This window comes from Anolis carolinensis, unplaced genomic scaffold (assembly GCF_035594765.1).
Source record: "Anolis carolinensis isolate JA03-04 unplaced genomic scaffold, rAnoCar3.1.pri scaffold_21, whole genome shotgun sequence".
NCBI classification, from domain to species: Eukaryota; Metazoa; Chordata; class Lepidosauria; order Squamata; family Dactyloidae; genus Anolis; species Anolis carolinensis.
In genome coordinates this window covers 459,706-477,118 of record NW_026943831.1, presented here as the reverse complement: position 1 = coordinate 477,118, position 17,413 = coordinate 459,706, and the positions used below count along the sequence as shown (strand labels likewise).

The window sequence follows — 17,413 nt, the reverse complement described above, 5'->3', positions numbered from 1 at the left end:
TAGAAGCCAGTAATGGAAGGACTAAGGAATTGACATCTCTGGCCCATCCCCTGTTTGGATATCAGCCAGCACACCAATGCCTCAAATCAAGAAATAGCTTTCTAAGTTCTACAGAGATGCTTGCACCTCAGCAAGCAAGAATCCAAAGGTGGCAGGCTAAAACCCAGAACCTCAATCCGTGGCTGCGACTGGATGACAGATTCCCCCCTGGGCACTACACCACCAGACATCCACCAGGAAGTAGAAACCAGTAATGAAAGGACTAAGGCATTGACATCTCTGGCCCATCCCCTGTTTGGATATCAGCCAGCATACCAATGCCTCAAATCAAGAAATAGCTTTCTGAGATCTACAGAGATACTTGCACCTCAGCAAGCAAGAGTCCAAAAGTGGCAGGCTAAAACCCAGAACCTCAATCCGTGGCTGAGACTGGATGACAGATTCCCCCCTGGGCACAGAGAAAACAGGGCGACTTTGTGGCCGCCTTTCTTAAGATTGGCTCTGTATCTCGCGGTGCCAGAGCGCAGTCTGTCAGTGCCTTCCAAGTCGGAATCCGTGACATGTGAGTGTGGAAGAGAGCAAACCACAGACCACCTACTGCAATGCAGCCTGAGCCCTGCCACATGCACAAGGGAGGACCTTCCCACAGCCACCCCAGAGGCACAGCAAGTGGCCAGCTACTGGGCAAAAAACATTTGATATGAATGCCAAGGTTTTTTTCTTAACCCCCCACTATGTTTGCAAATCCATTACAACTTGTTTCCTTGGTTTGCTTCTGACACGAGAAATAAATAGTGTGGGGCCCAATCTTGCATAGAGCCCTGCGGAGGGGTCTGCATGGATCCCGGCTTCCTTTCCGCAGTCTTGGGGGCCACGGCAGGCAGGGCAGGATGCGGCCCCTCCTTGCGCCGGGCACAGCGGAAGCCTTGTGGGCACTTCTCTTTTCTTGTGGGTTTGGCTGCCGGGCAGAGAAGAGGAGGAAAGGCCTGTGCGTGTGTGCATTTCCGTGTGCGTGCATGAGCATCCAGGCAGAAGAAGGAATCATGCGGGTCAGCAGTGGTCAAAGCCCACTTTGGCAGGGAAGGCTAAAGACCTTGTGTGTAGAACTCCCACCCCCAGAAACACACAGCACTGGGCCACGGGAGCTCAAGTGGGGTCAAACTGCACTCACCCCACAGTGTGGGCCAGGCCTGCACAACTCGGGGCTCAAACAGGCTCACCTTCTTTGAGCCTGGTGCCCATGTAGTGATTTCAGCTAGGACTGTGGTTCAAGGGTCCACGCTTGGTGAGCTTCCACTAAACCCATCAGCCAGGACAGAGAACAAGCACTCTGGGCGGAAGGCAAACTACAGTTTTAATGCAATTTGGTCAAAAGGGATGTATGTAGCTCCTTTGAAGGAGAAGAAGGGGAGGTGGGTCTGGGGTCTGGGCGCCAGGCTCTGGCTCCTGCTCTTGGACCACCGTGGGCCACCTGAAATCCCTTGGGGATTCCCATGGGGCCTATGGGATTAATGTTGTACGGATGCATCCAGAGAAGGTTGAACCTTGGCACAGCTGGCTAGTAACCAGCTGCAATAAATCACTACTGACCGAGAGGTCATGAGTTCGAAGCCCAGGTCAGGTTAAGCCCCCGACCATTAAATGGCCCAGCTTGCTGTTTACCTAAACAGCCCGAAAGACAGTTGCATCTGTCAACTAGGAAATTTAGGTGCGCTTTATGCGGGGAGGCTAATTTAACTAATTTACAACACCATAAAACTGCCAGCAGCACGCGGAAGGAATGAGGAAGTACAGTACTCAGTGTCACTTGTGGACGGTGAAGCAACAGCTCCCCCTGTGGCCGGAATCGAGCATACCCTCATGAAGCTGGAAATGTGAAATTGCCTCTGTGTGTGTCTATGTTGTTTGTCTGATGGCATTGAATGTTTGCCATACATATGTTCTCCGGCCTGATTCGGACAGAATATAAATACAATAAATAAATAAACAAACAAACAAACAAACTACCACTCAGCATATTCCTGAATTGTCTTCCTCCCACTGTGAGTGTTTTACCATAATTTCCTCACTTGTCTCTCTTCCTCCAGAACCGCCCAAGTGCAAAGTGACTGGGTCCTTGCTGAAGTTCGCAGCCTTTTCTCCCGACAAAAAGGAGTTCTATGTCAATGAGACGGCATCTGTGTCCTGTCAGAAAATCAAAGAGCGAGAGGTCTACGAGGCGGTCTGTGTGGCCGAAGGAGAGGGAGCCGCCTGGGACCTCAGCCGCGTCCCCTGCCTGCGTGAGTGGGTTTAAGTGGGGACCAAGCAAAAGGTCACCCTTGGTCTGGAGTGGGGTCCTTAGGTTGGGTTGGGGGCCCTTGAAATTGGGGGTCCTCCTGGGGAAGGTTGGGCCAAATGCTACACAAAGGTGGAAGAAGAGACAACGAGAAACAGAGAGATGCTCTCTTTCCACCTATTAAAACTCAATTCACATCTGGGATGCATCCACACTGTAGAATTAACGCGGTTTGACTCTACTGAACTGGCATGGTTTCATTCTTTGGAAAATTGCATTCATTCTAGAGTGCCGATGCACCCTGGGTTTCAGCCAATGCTCACTTTGGTTCTTCATGAATGATCATCATCATCATCATTTAATTACTTATTAATCGCCCTCCATCCACGATCCAAAGATGTCAGACTCATCGGTGATCTCCCTTGCCTTTGTGGGAGGAGGATCCTTAGAAGACTCCTATTATTTCTTTGCCATTTAGCAGAAGGTGGCACAGACCGTTAAAGCACTGAGCGGCTGAATTTGCAGAACGAAAGGTCCCAGGTTCAAATCCCAGGAGCGGAATGAGCGCCTGCTGTTAGCCCCAGCTCCTGCCAACCTAGCAGTTCGAAAACATGGAAATGTGAGTAGATCAATAGGTACCGCTCCAACGGGAAGGTAAACAGCGCTCCATGCAGTCTTGCCAGTGGCCACATGACCTTGGAGGTGTCTATGGACAACGCCGGCTCTTCGTCTTAGAAATGGAGATGAGCACCAACCCCCAGATTTGGTCACGACTGGACTTAACATCAGGAAAAAAACCTTTACCTTTTTATTAGGGGAAAATATGTCATGAATACCTTTTAATCATTCAGAAGGTTCTTTTATCCCCTTTACAGTGAGACAGAGTATATCACGGAGCAATGAAGATAGACACACAGAGCTTCATTGAGTACACAAACAAAGAGGATATTACATTGGACTCATCATTCACAAACACATAAACATTCCTTCATTCATCATGCATAGTCCCTTCTCCCTGTTTCTGGAGAGAAGAACCGCACATGGGCTAGATTGCGTCCCTTGCAAATCTGCCATTCCACGAATACACCATTGTTCTCCGTCCCTTGAAGAAGAGTGGCGGGTGACTAGATCCTTCCTGTCTGCCACATTTTTGGAAAGTAAAAAGGTCTCTTATATGGCATATTTCTGCTGATATTGTTCCAAATTGTTCAAGAAGTTGTACATGAGTGACAGGATGTTTTGCCAGCTAAAGCATGCTGACTCCATCAATTCTGGACAGATACTAGCTTTACTTCCATCTTAACTGATATTGGTTTAAGTAAGAAGTACTGTTTGAAGTTCCTTAACTTAGAGGAGTCATTGTCTCTGGTAATGTAAACATGTTGTTTTCCATCAAGAGTTAATCATTGTCGGAAGTTCTTATTACAGTAGAGTCTCACTTATCCAACACTCGCTTATCCAACGTTCTGGATTATCCAACGCATTTTTGTAGTCAATGTTTTCAATACATCGTGATATTTTGGTGCTAAATTCGTAAATACAGTAATTACTACGTAGCATTACTGCATATTGAACTACTTTTTCTGTCAAATTTGTTGTTCAACATGATGTTTTGGTGCTTAATTTGTAAAATCATAACCTAATTTGATGTGTAATAGGGTTTTCCTTAACCCCTCCTTATTATCCAACATATTCGCTTATCCAATGTTCTGCCGGCCTGTTTATGTTGGATAAGTGAGACTCTACTGTAGTAACTTTTCTAATCACAGTTCAGCCGTTTAGTAGTTTTCCAAGTCTCAGTATTCCTTAGGATGGCATCTTCAGACTGCATATTTTTATTTATTTATTTATTTACAGTACAGTAGAGTCTCACTTATCCAACATAAACGGGCCGGCAGAATGTTGGATAAGCGAATATGTTGGATAATAAGGAGGAATTAAGGAAAAGCCTATTAAACATCAAATTAGGTTATGATTTTACAAATTAAGCACCAAAACATCATGCTATACAACAAATTTGACAGAAAAAGTAGTTCAATACACAGTAATGCTATGTAGTAATTACTGTATTTACGAATTTATCACCAAAATATCATGATATATTGAAAACATGGACTACAAAAATGCGTTGGATAATCCAGAACGTCGGATAAGCTAGTGTTGGATAAGTGAGAGACTACTGTATTTATATTCCGCCCTTCTTTCTCACCCCGAAGGGGACTCAGGACGGATCACATTATATACATATTGGGCAAACATTCAATGCCATATACACAGAGAACAAAGACAGAGACAGACGCAGAGGCAATTTAACCTTCTCCTGAGGGGATGTTCAATTCTGGCCACAGGGGGGAGCAGCTGCTTCATCATCCACTGCGACAGCACTTCCTCATTCCAATGTCGTAAATTAGTTAAATTTGCCTCCCCACTTTATAAGTGGTACCTTATTTCCTGGATTCAACTATCTTTTGGTTAGCTAGGCAGGCAACGAGCAGGGGCTATTTTTTATTTTTTAATTGACAGGTGCTCATCCTCGCCACGGGCTGGCCTCAACCATACACCTTTCATACAATTTCATGCAAACCACACATCATATTTATCACAAATATTTTGCCAGTCTGTTAAAAAGAAGTCATGGCTAGTTCCTTTGTTGGAAGATGCCTTTTTTACTTTCTAGCAAAGGTCCAAAAGATCTCCCAAACAGCTGGTACAGGTTCAACTGTTTCACTCAAGGCACAAGATGGACAGAAGCCAAAGGAGGGATCCCTTGTCAGTTCTGTGTTTTGCTTCTGATTGGGTTAATGGCCATCTCCCAAAACAAAAGTTGTGATTTCAGAGTATTGTGTCAAGGGGAGCCTCTACACTGTAGAGTTAATGCTGTTGGACATGCCTTTGGGCTCCATGGCTCAGTGCTGTAGCACCCTGAGAGTTGTAGTTTGCAAAGAGAGTTAAGTCCCTCACCAAACTACAAAGCCCACAATTCCACAGTATGCATCCCTGGCAGTTCAAGTGAGGTCAGGATGCATTCTTCCTTCAGTGGGGATGCACCATCAACCAGGTGGTGAGCCTTCCCTGGGGACTCTGTAGTTTTCTATGCATAATTTTGGGCCACGATCCCCCTGCTCTCCCCTTCCCAAAACTTTTGAACCCGGAACAATAACCCTAAGCCTAGCGCTGAGGATCCTTCCTTTGGAGCGAGAGCCAGACTGACAGGAGCCCTCCTCCGCTTGCTTCCCCAAAGGATGCCAAGAGATCAAGACCTGGGACGGCCGCCTGGACTGGACACCTCGGGCCTTGACCTTTGCCCTCGGAGAGACCCTGAGCCTGACCTGCGCAGAAGGGTTCCGTCCTGTTCCGGAGAGTGTCCGTTGTGTTGAAAAGACTAACAGGTTTGGCTGGAACGTCACACCCGTTTGCCAGGCAGAAGAGGGGTCAAGTGCCCCCCCTCCTTGGACCAGCCCTGAGCCAGGCCCCCCACTGACCACCAGCAAGGCTCCGGGAGGGTCTTGTTTGAGGGCAGAGTGGCCCCCCTCCATCTTTGCTGTCGAACCATATAACAAAGAGACCTTTGCCATTGGTGAATGGGTCTGGGTGAGCTGTCGCTCAGAGCAATACGCTGGACGCAGAAGCTGGATCTTGTGCCTCAAGAAGGACGGCCACCCCGAATGGGACACCAGTGGCCTCCAATGCGTTGGTGAGTTGGGGGTCATAGCATCATGGAACCATAGAGTTGGGAGGGGTCTCTACAGGCCATCCAGTCCAGCCCCCTTCTGCCAGGCAGGAAGACACCACCCAAGCCCTCTTGGCAGATGGCCCTCCAGCCTCTGCTTCACAACCTCCAGAGAAGGAAGGGGACTCCACCGGACTCCAGGGAAGCCCATTCCACCGCCAGGCAGCTCTTCCGACCTCCAGGAAGTCCTTCCTCCTGTTGGGACGGGATCTCTTTCCCGGTCATTTGCACCCATGACTCCGTTGTGTCCCAGTCTCCAGAGCAGCAGAACCCAAGCCTTGCCCCCCCCTCCTCCTCCTCCTCCTCAGGATGGCACCCCACCCACCCTGTAAACATGGCCCTCTCCCCCTTCTCCCGGCCTCCTTTTCTCAGGGTAAACATCCCCCGCTGCCCCCTCGGCCGATCCTCAGAGGATCCGTGGCTTCACCCTTGGACCACATTGGTCTCCCTTCCAGCTGGTCAGTGGCCCCTTTTTGCAAGGCCTTCACCCTCTGGGCCTCACCCAACCACACACCCCAGGGTCCCCAGTTTTGTTTTGTTTTTTTGTGTCAGGAGTGACTTGAGAAACTGCAAGTCGCTTCTGGAGTGAGAGAATTGGCCGTCTGCAAGGACGTTGCCCAGAGGACGTTGCCCGGATGTTTTGATGTTTTTCCCATCCTTGTGGGAGGCTTCTCTCCTGTCCCCGCATGGAGCTGGAGCTGAGAGAGGGAGCTCATCCGCGCTCTCCCCGGGTGGGATTCGAACCTGGCAGCCTTCAGGTCAGCAGCCCAACCTTCAAGTCACAAGGCTTTAATCCACTACTCCATCGGGGGCTCAGCATTCCCAGGGTAGATGCTCCATTCTGGGTTTTATTCCCGGGTCTCAGGGAGCTGTCCAAGGTCCTGAACATTAACCCCTGCACCCCAAATCCGCTCAGTTCCTTGCACAGAGGAATGGAAGCCAGGAAGGGAGCCTGGAGTGGGTTCTCTGCAGCCCGGACCCCAAGGGACCCCAGTGCCCAGCTTGGCCTCCTGATGGAGAGGACCTTGGAGGCTGGTTTCTCCATCTTCAGGTGGACATGGAAACCTTCCGTAATAATCAGGTCCTTGTTGGAGGTTCTGGGCTGAGAGGCAAGTGGAAGGGCCTGCTTTCTGCTGACCATCCCTCCTGTGTTTGCTCCTCAGAGAAGCCCCGGGTTTCCAAGGAAGATCTCCAGGCCTCAGCCTCCAGCATCAGGCTCAGATGGGGCTGCAGCCCCCCAGGACCCTGTCCGGGATGGACCTTCCAGGGCTCCTGCCGACTGACCAGACGACCACATGAGTCCTGCAAGAGACACGGAGGGAGACGGCTGAGCACAAGCACACAGAACCAGACCTTACACTGTGATGGCTTGGATCCTTCTTCTTCATATCACGTCATTGTCTATGGAGTCCATGCAAAGGAAGGCAGACAACTCTTGTATGAGGAAGACATCTTGACGCAGGACGGAGGTAAACAAGGTCCGGGGGGGGGGGGGGGTTTGGTGGAACAGCCCTCTGCTCAAAGCATTCACCCCATGAAAGCCCACCCACTCACCTGGAGGCATGTTGGGACCCACTTCTGCGTCCCTTATTAAAAGGCAACCCCCAAACCTCTAGGGTTTCTTTCCAATGAGGTGAGGAGATCAGACACAACAGATGTATTTGATCAAAGCTTTCTCTCTGTCGGCAAAGGAAAAGTGCCAGACTTCTGAGGTGCAGCTTGGTGTATTTCATAGTCAGAGGTTTAAAGCGTGTGCACACAAAGTGTTCCATTCACACCTCTCTTTCCCTTTGGTTCTGTTGGGAATCACCCTGGAGGACTCAAGCCTAGATGTAGTTGGATAGATGATAGAGTTAGATTGAGGGAATCCTTTCCCTGTGTCCAAAGCATGCCTAGACAGGCTTTTCTGTGCTTCACTCTATCCTGTGTACATCACATCCCTTACTTTGAAGTTTGTAGAAATGTGAATCTCCAGGGACACTAACTTCTCATTGGTCAGAATGTCTTTTATGGCCCCAATAAACTGGACCATGAGGTTGGAACCACTTTGGTTCTCTCTTCTCCCTTTGTTCTTCAAGCTAACAAGAAGCATCTCGCCGTCTCTCCTGGCAAGATGTAACTATTTAGATGTTTGTTATTTTTCCTTTCTTATTTTTCCTTAGAAACCAGTCTAGAGTAGACTAGACAGCTCCCAAGCCTTTCTATCTACAATGGAGTTCTTTTTACCTGAATAAATACTTTTTGAACTTTTATTAAGACTCTGCAGTCCATTGCAATCCTAAATGGTCAAAGGCTTCTCTTGCTCACCCCGTGTAAGTAACTGCTGCATTTGAAAGCTTTTGCTTTTGCTACTCTGCTGATTTTTGGTGGCATCTCCCCCAGAGAGGGTTAAATTGAGTCTAACCGCTCAGAGATTACCACAACAGGTTCCCCTCTTGTGCCTCCTTACTATCAATTCACAGCAGCCATTTCCCCTCTTCCTTGCTTGCAGATCATCCAGCTCCGGCCCTTGAACCTTCTCCTCTTTCACTTCACTCCTTCCCTTCTTGCTTTCACTTGAAAGTTTCTATTTCCTGCTCAGACCCCCCCCCCCCTCCAATCGAAACCTTTCCCGGCTTGGTAATTTCACTTTTCCCTGTGCTCAGAAGCATTGGGGTCCATGGGGCCTCCGCGGAACCCCTTGGTCCGTTCTCTGCCCCCCCACTTTCCCAACAGCCTTTGAAAGGTTCCTCTTTCTCTCTCCTCCTCCCCCCCCCCTTTGCCCTCAGCTTATTTTCATTGCTGCAAGCTGAGTTCCTAGGGTCAGAAGGGGTTTGCCCTCTTCCTCATGCAGCCAAGGGAAAAGGAGAGGAGAAGAGCGGTACAAAACCACACACCTGCTGCCTGTCCTGGCTTCTCTTTTCTTCTTAATTTGTAACCTTTGTCCTCTTGGCCATGCATTGACATGGCTCGCTGCCCTGTCTTCCTCTCTGAAGAGTAGGAGCAGGGTGTTGGGATTCACCCTGGACTACTCAAGTCTAAATGTAGTCAGATAGATGATAGAGTTAGATTGAGGGAATCCTTTCCTTGTTTCCAAAGCATGCCTAGATACTAGGCTTCACCATTGTTTCCTGCTTCCCGTCCTATTTAGGTCAGCCCACCCTTTGATGTTCCTAGAAATCTGATCTCTCCTAGGGCTTTGACTTACTTCCCCAATTTGGCCTTTGGAATGTTTATGGCCCTAGAGAAGAAGCGACACACGAGGCTTGGTCGCCATTCCAGCTTCCTGCTTTGTTCCAGAGAGGACGCACCTCTGTCCTCTATTAGTCAAGATGTAGCTATCTAGAGCTTTGTTATTTTAATCCGTCTATGTGTATTAGAACAGGATAGATTAGATAGTTAGGTCCAAACCTTTTCTATCCATCAATGGATTTCTTTTTACCTCAATAAATGCTTTTAAACTTTAAAGCTAACTTTGCATCCCTTTGGCTTCCTGAAGATACAGAGGCATTCCCAAACTCAGGCCCTGTAAGTCTCACTCTGCTGCAATTTTTACTCTGCTATTTTAATGGGAATTTACCTCATAACGAGGGTGATTAGAGCTTAACGGCTCGTCCATTCCCAACACAAGGCTCCCCAGCATGAACTTTATCAGGTGCCTGGTGTAAATAGAGTGTTGTGTCCATTGGGGAGCAGTCGAGAATCACTTAGACTGACCTTCCTTCCTTCCTTCCTTCCAGTCCCAGATGCGCCAGAGAGAGGATCCCTGGACCTGTCCTCCAGGGTCCTGAGGTGGAGGCCACCCTCTCCCTGCAAAGGGGCCATTCTGGGCTACCAGGTAGGAGGGCACTGCCGGCCCCACACCCCTGAAGCCCAGCCCTGGCCACGGAGACCCCAATCTTGGCTTCGTGTGACATGGCTTTGCCCCCCTCCCCCTCCCCTTGCCAAACCTGGTCCTCCAAGGCCTCCCTTAAGGTGACTCCCGGTTCCCGCAGGTGAACGTCACTGGGAGGAGAGCCTACAACACCACGTTCCTGGAGGAGGAGCAAGTGCGCGTCAATGACTCTGTGACGGAGTTCCAGAAGGAGCCCTGGAGGCCCGGCACCAACTACACAGTCACCGTCCAGGCCTTGACCGCTGCGGGGCCCGGACAGGAGCTGCGCTGGGAGATGGAGACCGGCATCGCAGGTGCGGGGAAGCCACACTCACCTCATATTTTAAAAATATGCTGTCATTTGTTCTGGTTGTATTTTGCTTTCACTTCTACGGTAAGCTGCCCATTGGCCAGCCACCAAAACAACATGCCCAGCCCTCTTCTGAGGGTCTTGATAGAAGGAGCCCAAACAGAGCCGGAAGGGACCCAAAGGGTCATCTAGTCCAACCCTATCCTGCTTTGGGGCCTTTTGTGCTGGTGGCCGTGCATTCTCACTGACCTCTGTCCCCCTGACCCCCACAGAGCCGTTCATTCCCCCCGGCGCCAGGGCCCTGGAGGTGCACAACATCTCAGCCTCGGACGGGACCGTCTTCCTGCGCCTGGAGCCCCTCCCGGACCTCCACGGACCCATCAGGTGAGCACGAAGGGGTGGAAGGGATGGGAGTCTGGGAGAAGAGCATGGAAGCATTGACAGCAAATGCAACATGTGGCCAAGACCTCACGGGTGTCCTTCTTGAGCACGAGTCCTCTATTGAGGGTGAGGGGACTCTTTGCCCAATGCACAACCTCTGAGTTCCATTTACAGTCACAGCGGCAGAGTGGACATTTCCTCCGCAGATGGCTGCGCATGGATTTGGCATCCCAATGGCCTCCCCAGTTTGGTGTCAGGATCCTGGGAACAGGAATGACCCCAAGGGCCACCCAGCCCAGGCCCTTTGACCACTTAGGTGGCCCTTCTTTGGGCATCATGAGAGATCCTGTGTCCAAAGTTTGGTCTGCGTCCATCATTAGTGGAGATCTCAATGATCTATGGAAGGTGAAGGTACCTGGACCAAACTTGGGACACAGACCCCCATGACCTACTTCATTTATTTATTTGGGAAATTTCTATATTGCCTTTCTCCAGGGACTTTACATTCTAGTGAGGTTAGGAGGAGGATGGGATTTGCAGTACCTTCTCCCACTTCCAGAGACTACTGCAAACCCCACTAGCCATACAGACCAAGCTTGCCCTACTTTATGTCCCAGTGTGGCTTGGGGAAGATGGACCATGGATGATGGGATTTGCAGTACCTTCACCTGCTTCCACACAACTCTGTGACCCCCACTAATGATGGATGTGGACCAAACTTTGGACACAGATCCCCCATGACCCACTTTACGTCCTGGTGAGCTTTGGGGGAGGATGGACCATGGATGATGGGATTTGCAGTTGACTCACGTTCAGCATGTCATCTACTCAGACTCCTTGGTCCCTTTAAAAAATGGACCGCTTCCAAGCCATGCCACCTCTGAGCCTCTCATTTTTACTGCCAAAGCGTCGTTCTGTGCATTTCTCCCTGTTGAGATCCATTTGGTGGGTCTTGACCACTCAGCTCTCTCCCTGTGAAGGTCACTTTGGGCCCTGACCCCGTCCTCTGGGGCCTGGCCCCTGTTTCCCAGCGTGGCCCCATCTGCTCCCTTTCTCCTTGCAGGGAGTACCAGCTCTTTGTGGCCCCTCACCCGGAGCCGGCCCCCAACGCCAGCGCCTGCCCCTCCCTGCAGCTCCGGCCCTTTGACCCCACGGACGACAAGACCTATGCTGCCGCCGTGATCCCGGCTTCCAACCTGACGAGGCCGATGGGCTTTGTGGTCGGAGACGGGAGGGACCGGCACGGCCTCTTCAATGCTCCTCTGCACGAGGGCAGGAACTACACCGTCCTCCTCCGAGTGGTCAGTCGCTGGAACCAGGTAGGACCGCCCCTTCCCCTGACCACCCCCTCCCTCTCTGGGACATCAGTTTCAGCCAAGTCGGGTCATCCAACAGCTTTGCACGGTCACTCCATGGGAGTCTTCTGTAGAGGAACCAGAAGGTTTTGGGCTGCTTTCTCATCACTAAGGCCCCATCTGCATTGAGCATTCAATGCAGTTCCAAGCCAAGTTCAATCTGCAGCTAGGCAACCAACTCCCAAGAACGTACACCAATGAAAGCCCTTAATGTGCATGAGTTTTCTTTGTGGTTGTGTAATCACCATCCGGGACTTCCAACTGCTTCCAGGATTTCCTACATATATAATCACCTGCACAGCAAGACCACTTTCTTCAACACTAGTTTGAAACTTCATTAAATGGTCAGTGTAGATGTGCCCTAAGTGGCAACGGAGGAGGAGGATCACTTGGTCCCAGTGCTGGCTCATGGTGATTCCTTCCTTGTAGAAGGGGAGGCATTTGTGAAAACAGGGCTATTACTGTCAAAAACTACTTTTTGACATTGGGACTCTAATGGTCGTCAGTTACTCTGGAAAAGTAACTTTGGACTCCTTAGCCAATTGACCTGCACCTTGTGACCTCTGACCCCAAGGGCGGGTCTTCTCACCATGGTGGGGGGTTGTTGTGATGGTTCCATGGGTTTCAGATCCATGGGATCTGGTGGCAGGGCTACTTGGGCCCCCCTTTCCAGCCTTGAAGGACCAAGAAGGGAGGGGCTTTGGCTCGGGCCTTCTAGAGGCCTCCCTGCCTGGACAGCGCCAGAGGTCAGTGGGAGGGGGGCCAAGAGACGGGAGGCCATAGGACTGATCCCTTTCCCTCCGTTGCCATTTCTGCAGGAGGAGACATCCAGCTGCGTTGCCTATGACTTCTCTATGGGTAAGTGGCACAGGACCCTATGTGGATGGTGTGGGGTGGGGAGGGGGCTCAGGGGTCCGGCACCGCTTGGTGAGGCCCCTCTTTTCCAGTCCATCAGAAAAGGGAGGGGTCATTTTCCAAGTGGGTGGAGCGGGCTGTCTTGGAGGGTGTAAAGAGATTAATAAAGCTGCCACCAAATTGTAAAATATTAATAAAGCTGGCACCAATTTGGAAAGAATTTATAACCACTGCCACCAATTTGTAAAAGACTATGAATGTCCAAGGTTCTTTCAGGCAGGGGGAATCTTTTTATCCCACCTCTGCTACCAATTGTAAGATGCAACCACCAAAAGACTCAGGGAGGAAACTTTTTTTTTTAAAATTATTTCTTCTTCTTATTCACTTTAGATGGTAACACACTTGGTTTATAATATATGTGACAGAGGCTTAGATGTTGGAGGAACAATAACAAGTTTATTCAGGCACAAAGCTTAGTGGTTACAATGTTGTTTCTCCTTGGAGGTATTTTTATTAACAGTTACAATGCTAGAATGAGATGAGTCAAACTCCCTAAAGTGTCACTTATTTTACTTAAAGTAGTTAGAACTTCTTTTTCTGCTACTTTTAAAACCACAGTCACCCCTGTGATATGCGATCACAGATTCTCAGTTCCTTACCGGGACACAGGCTACATTAAATAAGACACCAAACTTATTTTAAACCGACTCAAAACTAACAATTGAGTCTCCCTGATCCCCTCAGCCTAGGATCAATCTTCCCTGTGCCTCATCAGAGCACAGACTGAATCCCTTTTTTAAACTCTGCACTTCTTCAACAAAAGGCAGTTGGCTCCGCCTACTTCTCCATGGTAACCAGCCTCTGAGTGCTGAGATGCAATAACTGTAATACTTACCCTTTTAAAACACAAACACACAATTAAACATAACATCTGTAAACCAAAAATTCATACTTCATTACAGAGGGCATCTATCCCACCAAAAGAACCGAAGGCAAAGGATGCAGTTAAGACATTTGGATGAAACATTTCCACAAACACATATTTTCAAAATAAATTGCCATTTTTATTGTGAAGTAAAATATGAATCCTTCCTTAGTGTTTTATCTACTTTTCTCTCTGCTGTACAAGTTAAATGAAAAGGAAAAGGAAGCACCATGGGTGCAGCGACCTGCTTCAGCAGTTTTTCCCATGCTCACATTCATGGATCGGAGTAAATACATTGCACATTTCTTTCTTTGACCCTTTCTGCATTACATGGCAGTGTAGAAGGACCCTTTACTGGTCACTAGGCTTGTGCGCGGAATTTGTTTCTTCCATTTCCTTCGGTGCCTTCTGTACTTCAGGAACACAAAACAGGAAGGTACAAAATCCACCCACAACAAAATCAAGCGGGAGCTGATCTTGGCTCCTCCTCTGCTGTTCGGCACCACAATTTGATCTTTTGTATTAATCTCCCAGCAAACAAAAAGAAAACCATATAGTTGAAGGCTTTCATGACCAGAATCACAGGGTTGTTGTGTGTTTTCCGGGCAGTATGGCCATGACCCAGAAGCATTCTGTCCTGATGTTTCGCCCACATCTACCTCACAACCTCTGAGGATGCCTGCCATAGATGTGGGCAAAACGTCAGAAGAGAATATTTCTGGAACATGGCCAGACAGCCCGGAAAACACACAACGACCCAAAAAGAAAACCCTCATTCCCTTAAAATGACTACCAGTTACCTCTCCTCTAGAGCAGAAAGTAGAAACAGCTGCAAGGAAGCATTAAACCCAAAGCAGAAAGGAGACTGGAGTGTGCCAGGAAAAAAGTGTTTTTTGGAAGGAAGCCCAGGAAGGATAGTTCCAGGTGTCAGGACCCAGGCTGCAGAGCACCAATAACCATGCGCAGAGGCCAGAATCTATCTAATATCTTTATTAAAGGAATATATAAAGTCAGTAAAAACAAGTGTAGAATATAGTTCAGGAGTAGACCTTTCAGGAAAGGTCAATTATAGTCCAGGAAAACAATGTCCAATATGAGATATTAAAGTCCAAAGTTGTAATCCAATAACCGAAACACACACTTTGCCAAGCAAAGTGAGGGGAAATGACAAGGTCCTTTAGTCCATGGAACTTGATGCAAGGCTGGAGAGCAAACTAGATCCTTGGCAAACGAGGCTTGATTCAAGGCAACAAGAAACGAGGAACAAGAACAGGGTCCGTGGCGAAATCCGTGGCGAGGTCCGGGGAACAAGGCAGGGCTGGAACGAGAGCAAGGTCCTGGAAACGGGAGTAGCGTAGTCCACACACAATCTACTCCCGAAGCTGACGAATTGACTCCGCAAGGATTCCTTTGCGGCCAAACATCTATATAGGATCTTGTTTTCCCGCCAAGGAACACTTTCTCTGGGGAACAAGAACCGAAACCTATACTGTGTCCAGGTGCAGGACTCCTTAAACTTTCCCAAGGGAAACAGACTTAATCATCTAATTGTCTGGCAGCTATCCTGGCACTCCGGCGAGTCGCCTCCCGAGCGCTTCTATCTTGATTATAATAAAGACGGCGAGAAAATGGGGGAGATTTCTGCTCAAGGCTTGTTTGGCTGACTTCTTGTGGGCAAACATCTTGCAGCTGCAAGGGCTCCAAATCTGGCAGAAACGGTGGGAAACCCAAGTTTTCCTCTTCATCTGTCACAACAGTACTAGGAACAGGACTACATGGCCCATGAGTCATCACACCAGGAGAGAATCAGTCTTCCTTGCCTAGAAGTGGGAAGCCTCCTGAAAATGCCTTGGAAAGAGTGCGTGGCTGCTGGCATGGTGCGGGCCCAGGAGATAAAGTCTGTGAGCATCTACCTGCAGTGCCTCCTCTAGAGCAGAAAGAGCTCAAATGCCTAAACTGATGGGAAGGGGAGCCTGGAAAGCCCCCCCCCCCAATAATGGGCTGATAGAAAATGGCTCTTTTGGCACCCCAAAGCAAAAACAGATATCTGCCCTCCCGAATTTGGGAGGCTCCCAAAAAAATGGATTGGGGTCTCCACCGAAGGCCGAGACATGAAACGGGCCAAGGTTTACCCAAACTGGAAAAGCCTACTGATCAACCGCTTTGCTCTGGACTTATATCTACAGTAGAGTCTCACTTATCCAACATAAACAGGCCGACAGAACATTGGATAAGCGAATATGTTGGATAATAAGGAGGGATTAAGCAAAAGCCTATTAAACATCAAATTAGAATCATAGAATCATAGAAGAGTAGAGTTGGAAGAGACCTCACGGGCCATCCAGTCCAACCCCCTGCCAAGAAGCAGGAAAATTACATTATGATTTTACAAATTAAGCACCAAAACATCATGTTTTACAACAAATTTGACAGAAAAACTAGTTCAATACGCGGTAACTCTATGTATAAATGACTGTATTTACGAATTTAGCACCAAGACATTGCAATGTATTGAAAACATTGACTACAAAAACATTGACTACCAAAAGACAGACTGCATTGGATAATCCAGAACGTTGGATAAGCGAATGTTGGATAAGTGAGACTCTATTGTATTTTAAACCTCCTCTTCTCTAGTGTCTGATTGGAATAGATACTGGGGTTTTGGGGGCATCAGGCCTCAACAAATAACAAATAACAATTAGCAGCACTAATTATTATTATTTACGCTGGAACTCAATTGACAGACCCAGTCTTTTAGACTCAAACATGCCCATTTGTATTTTATAAGTGTTTTTATGAATGTCTGATGTAATTTAATAACTTTTTAATTGATTCACAATGTATTGTACAATCTTTATATGTGTGTTTTTTTTTGTAAGCCGCCCTGAGTCCCCTATTGGGTGAGAAGGGCGGGATATAAATATTGTAATAAATAAATAAATAGATAAAGAGTATGCCTTGGGCAAGAGGTCCAGGGTGGGCACTTCAGGTGAAGACCCCACCCCATTTCCTCTTAGGAGAGCACAGCCACACGGTCTGGGGATTGCTCCTTTTCCTCCGGCTCTTCCGGATTGTGCCCACCTTCCCTGCTGTGTCTCAGGGTCCCACAGGAGGACCCCCCCCCCATTCTTCGCATGCCCACCTTCCCTTCCAGGACGTGCCCACCTGGCCGGAGAAGGAGAAGGAGAAGGAGGAGGGGTGCTGTGGCCTTTGCCCCTCCTGCTGACCTGCCTCTTGCTGACCTTGGCCCTGGCCTTGCTGCTGCTGCTGGGACTCCTGATGGCCAGGTCAGTGCTGGGGGGGGGGGAGGGAAGGGCTAGTGGTGGGCCTCCTAAAGACATCCAGATCATTTATTTATTTATTATTATTTATTTACAGTATTTATATTCTGCCCTTCTTTCTCACCCCAAAGGGGACTCAGGGCGGATCACATTATATACATATAGGGCAAACTTTCAGTGCCCATATACACATAGAACCGAGACAGAGACAGACGCAGAGGCAATTTAACCTTCTCCTGAGGGGATATTCCATTCTGGCCACAGGGGGGAGCAGCTGCTTCATCATCCACTCTGACCGCACTTTCTCATTAGTTAAACTTGCCTCCCCACTTTTTTTATAAGTGGTACCTTATTTCCTACTTGATAGATGCAACTATCTTTCGGGTTGCTAGGTCAGCAACGAGCAGGGGCTATTTTTTATTTTTTTTAATTGACGGGTGCTCCC

At 48.7% G+C, this 17,413-nt stretch overlaps 1 protein-coding gene across 2 annotated transcripts in view; it reads left to right on the top strand.

Annotated features, from left to right (window-relative positions):
• The window catches only part of LOC103281041 (receptor-type tyrosine-protein phosphatase T), a 57,712-nt gene that overhangs the window by 6,445 nt on the left and 33,854 nt on the right, over window positions 1–17,413 (top strand). For both annotated transcript variants that reach the window (XR_010001484.1, XM_062966502.1), the window contains exons 2-10: window positions 2,088–2,279; window positions 5,517–5,969; window positions 7,169–7,474; window positions 9,725–9,822; window positions 9,980–10,172; window positions 10,441–10,552; window positions 11,613–11,868; window positions 12,723–12,762; window positions 16,842–16,974. Coding sequence is in view for 1 of the 2 variants with exons in the window: in XM_062966502.1 (XP_062822572.1) it covers window positions 2,088–2,279; window positions 5,517–5,969; window positions 7,169–7,474; window positions 9,725–9,822; window positions 9,980–10,172; window positions 10,441–10,552; window positions 11,613–11,868; window positions 12,723–12,762; window positions 16,842–16,974 (1,783 nt within the window). In the remaining variant the exon portion in view is untranslated. The remainder of the gene's footprint in view (window positions 1–2,087; window positions 2,280–5,516; window positions 5,970–7,168; window positions 7,475–9,724; window positions 9,823–9,979; window positions 10,173–10,440; window positions 10,553–11,612; window positions 11,869–12,722; window positions 12,763–16,841; window positions 16,975–17,413) is intronic.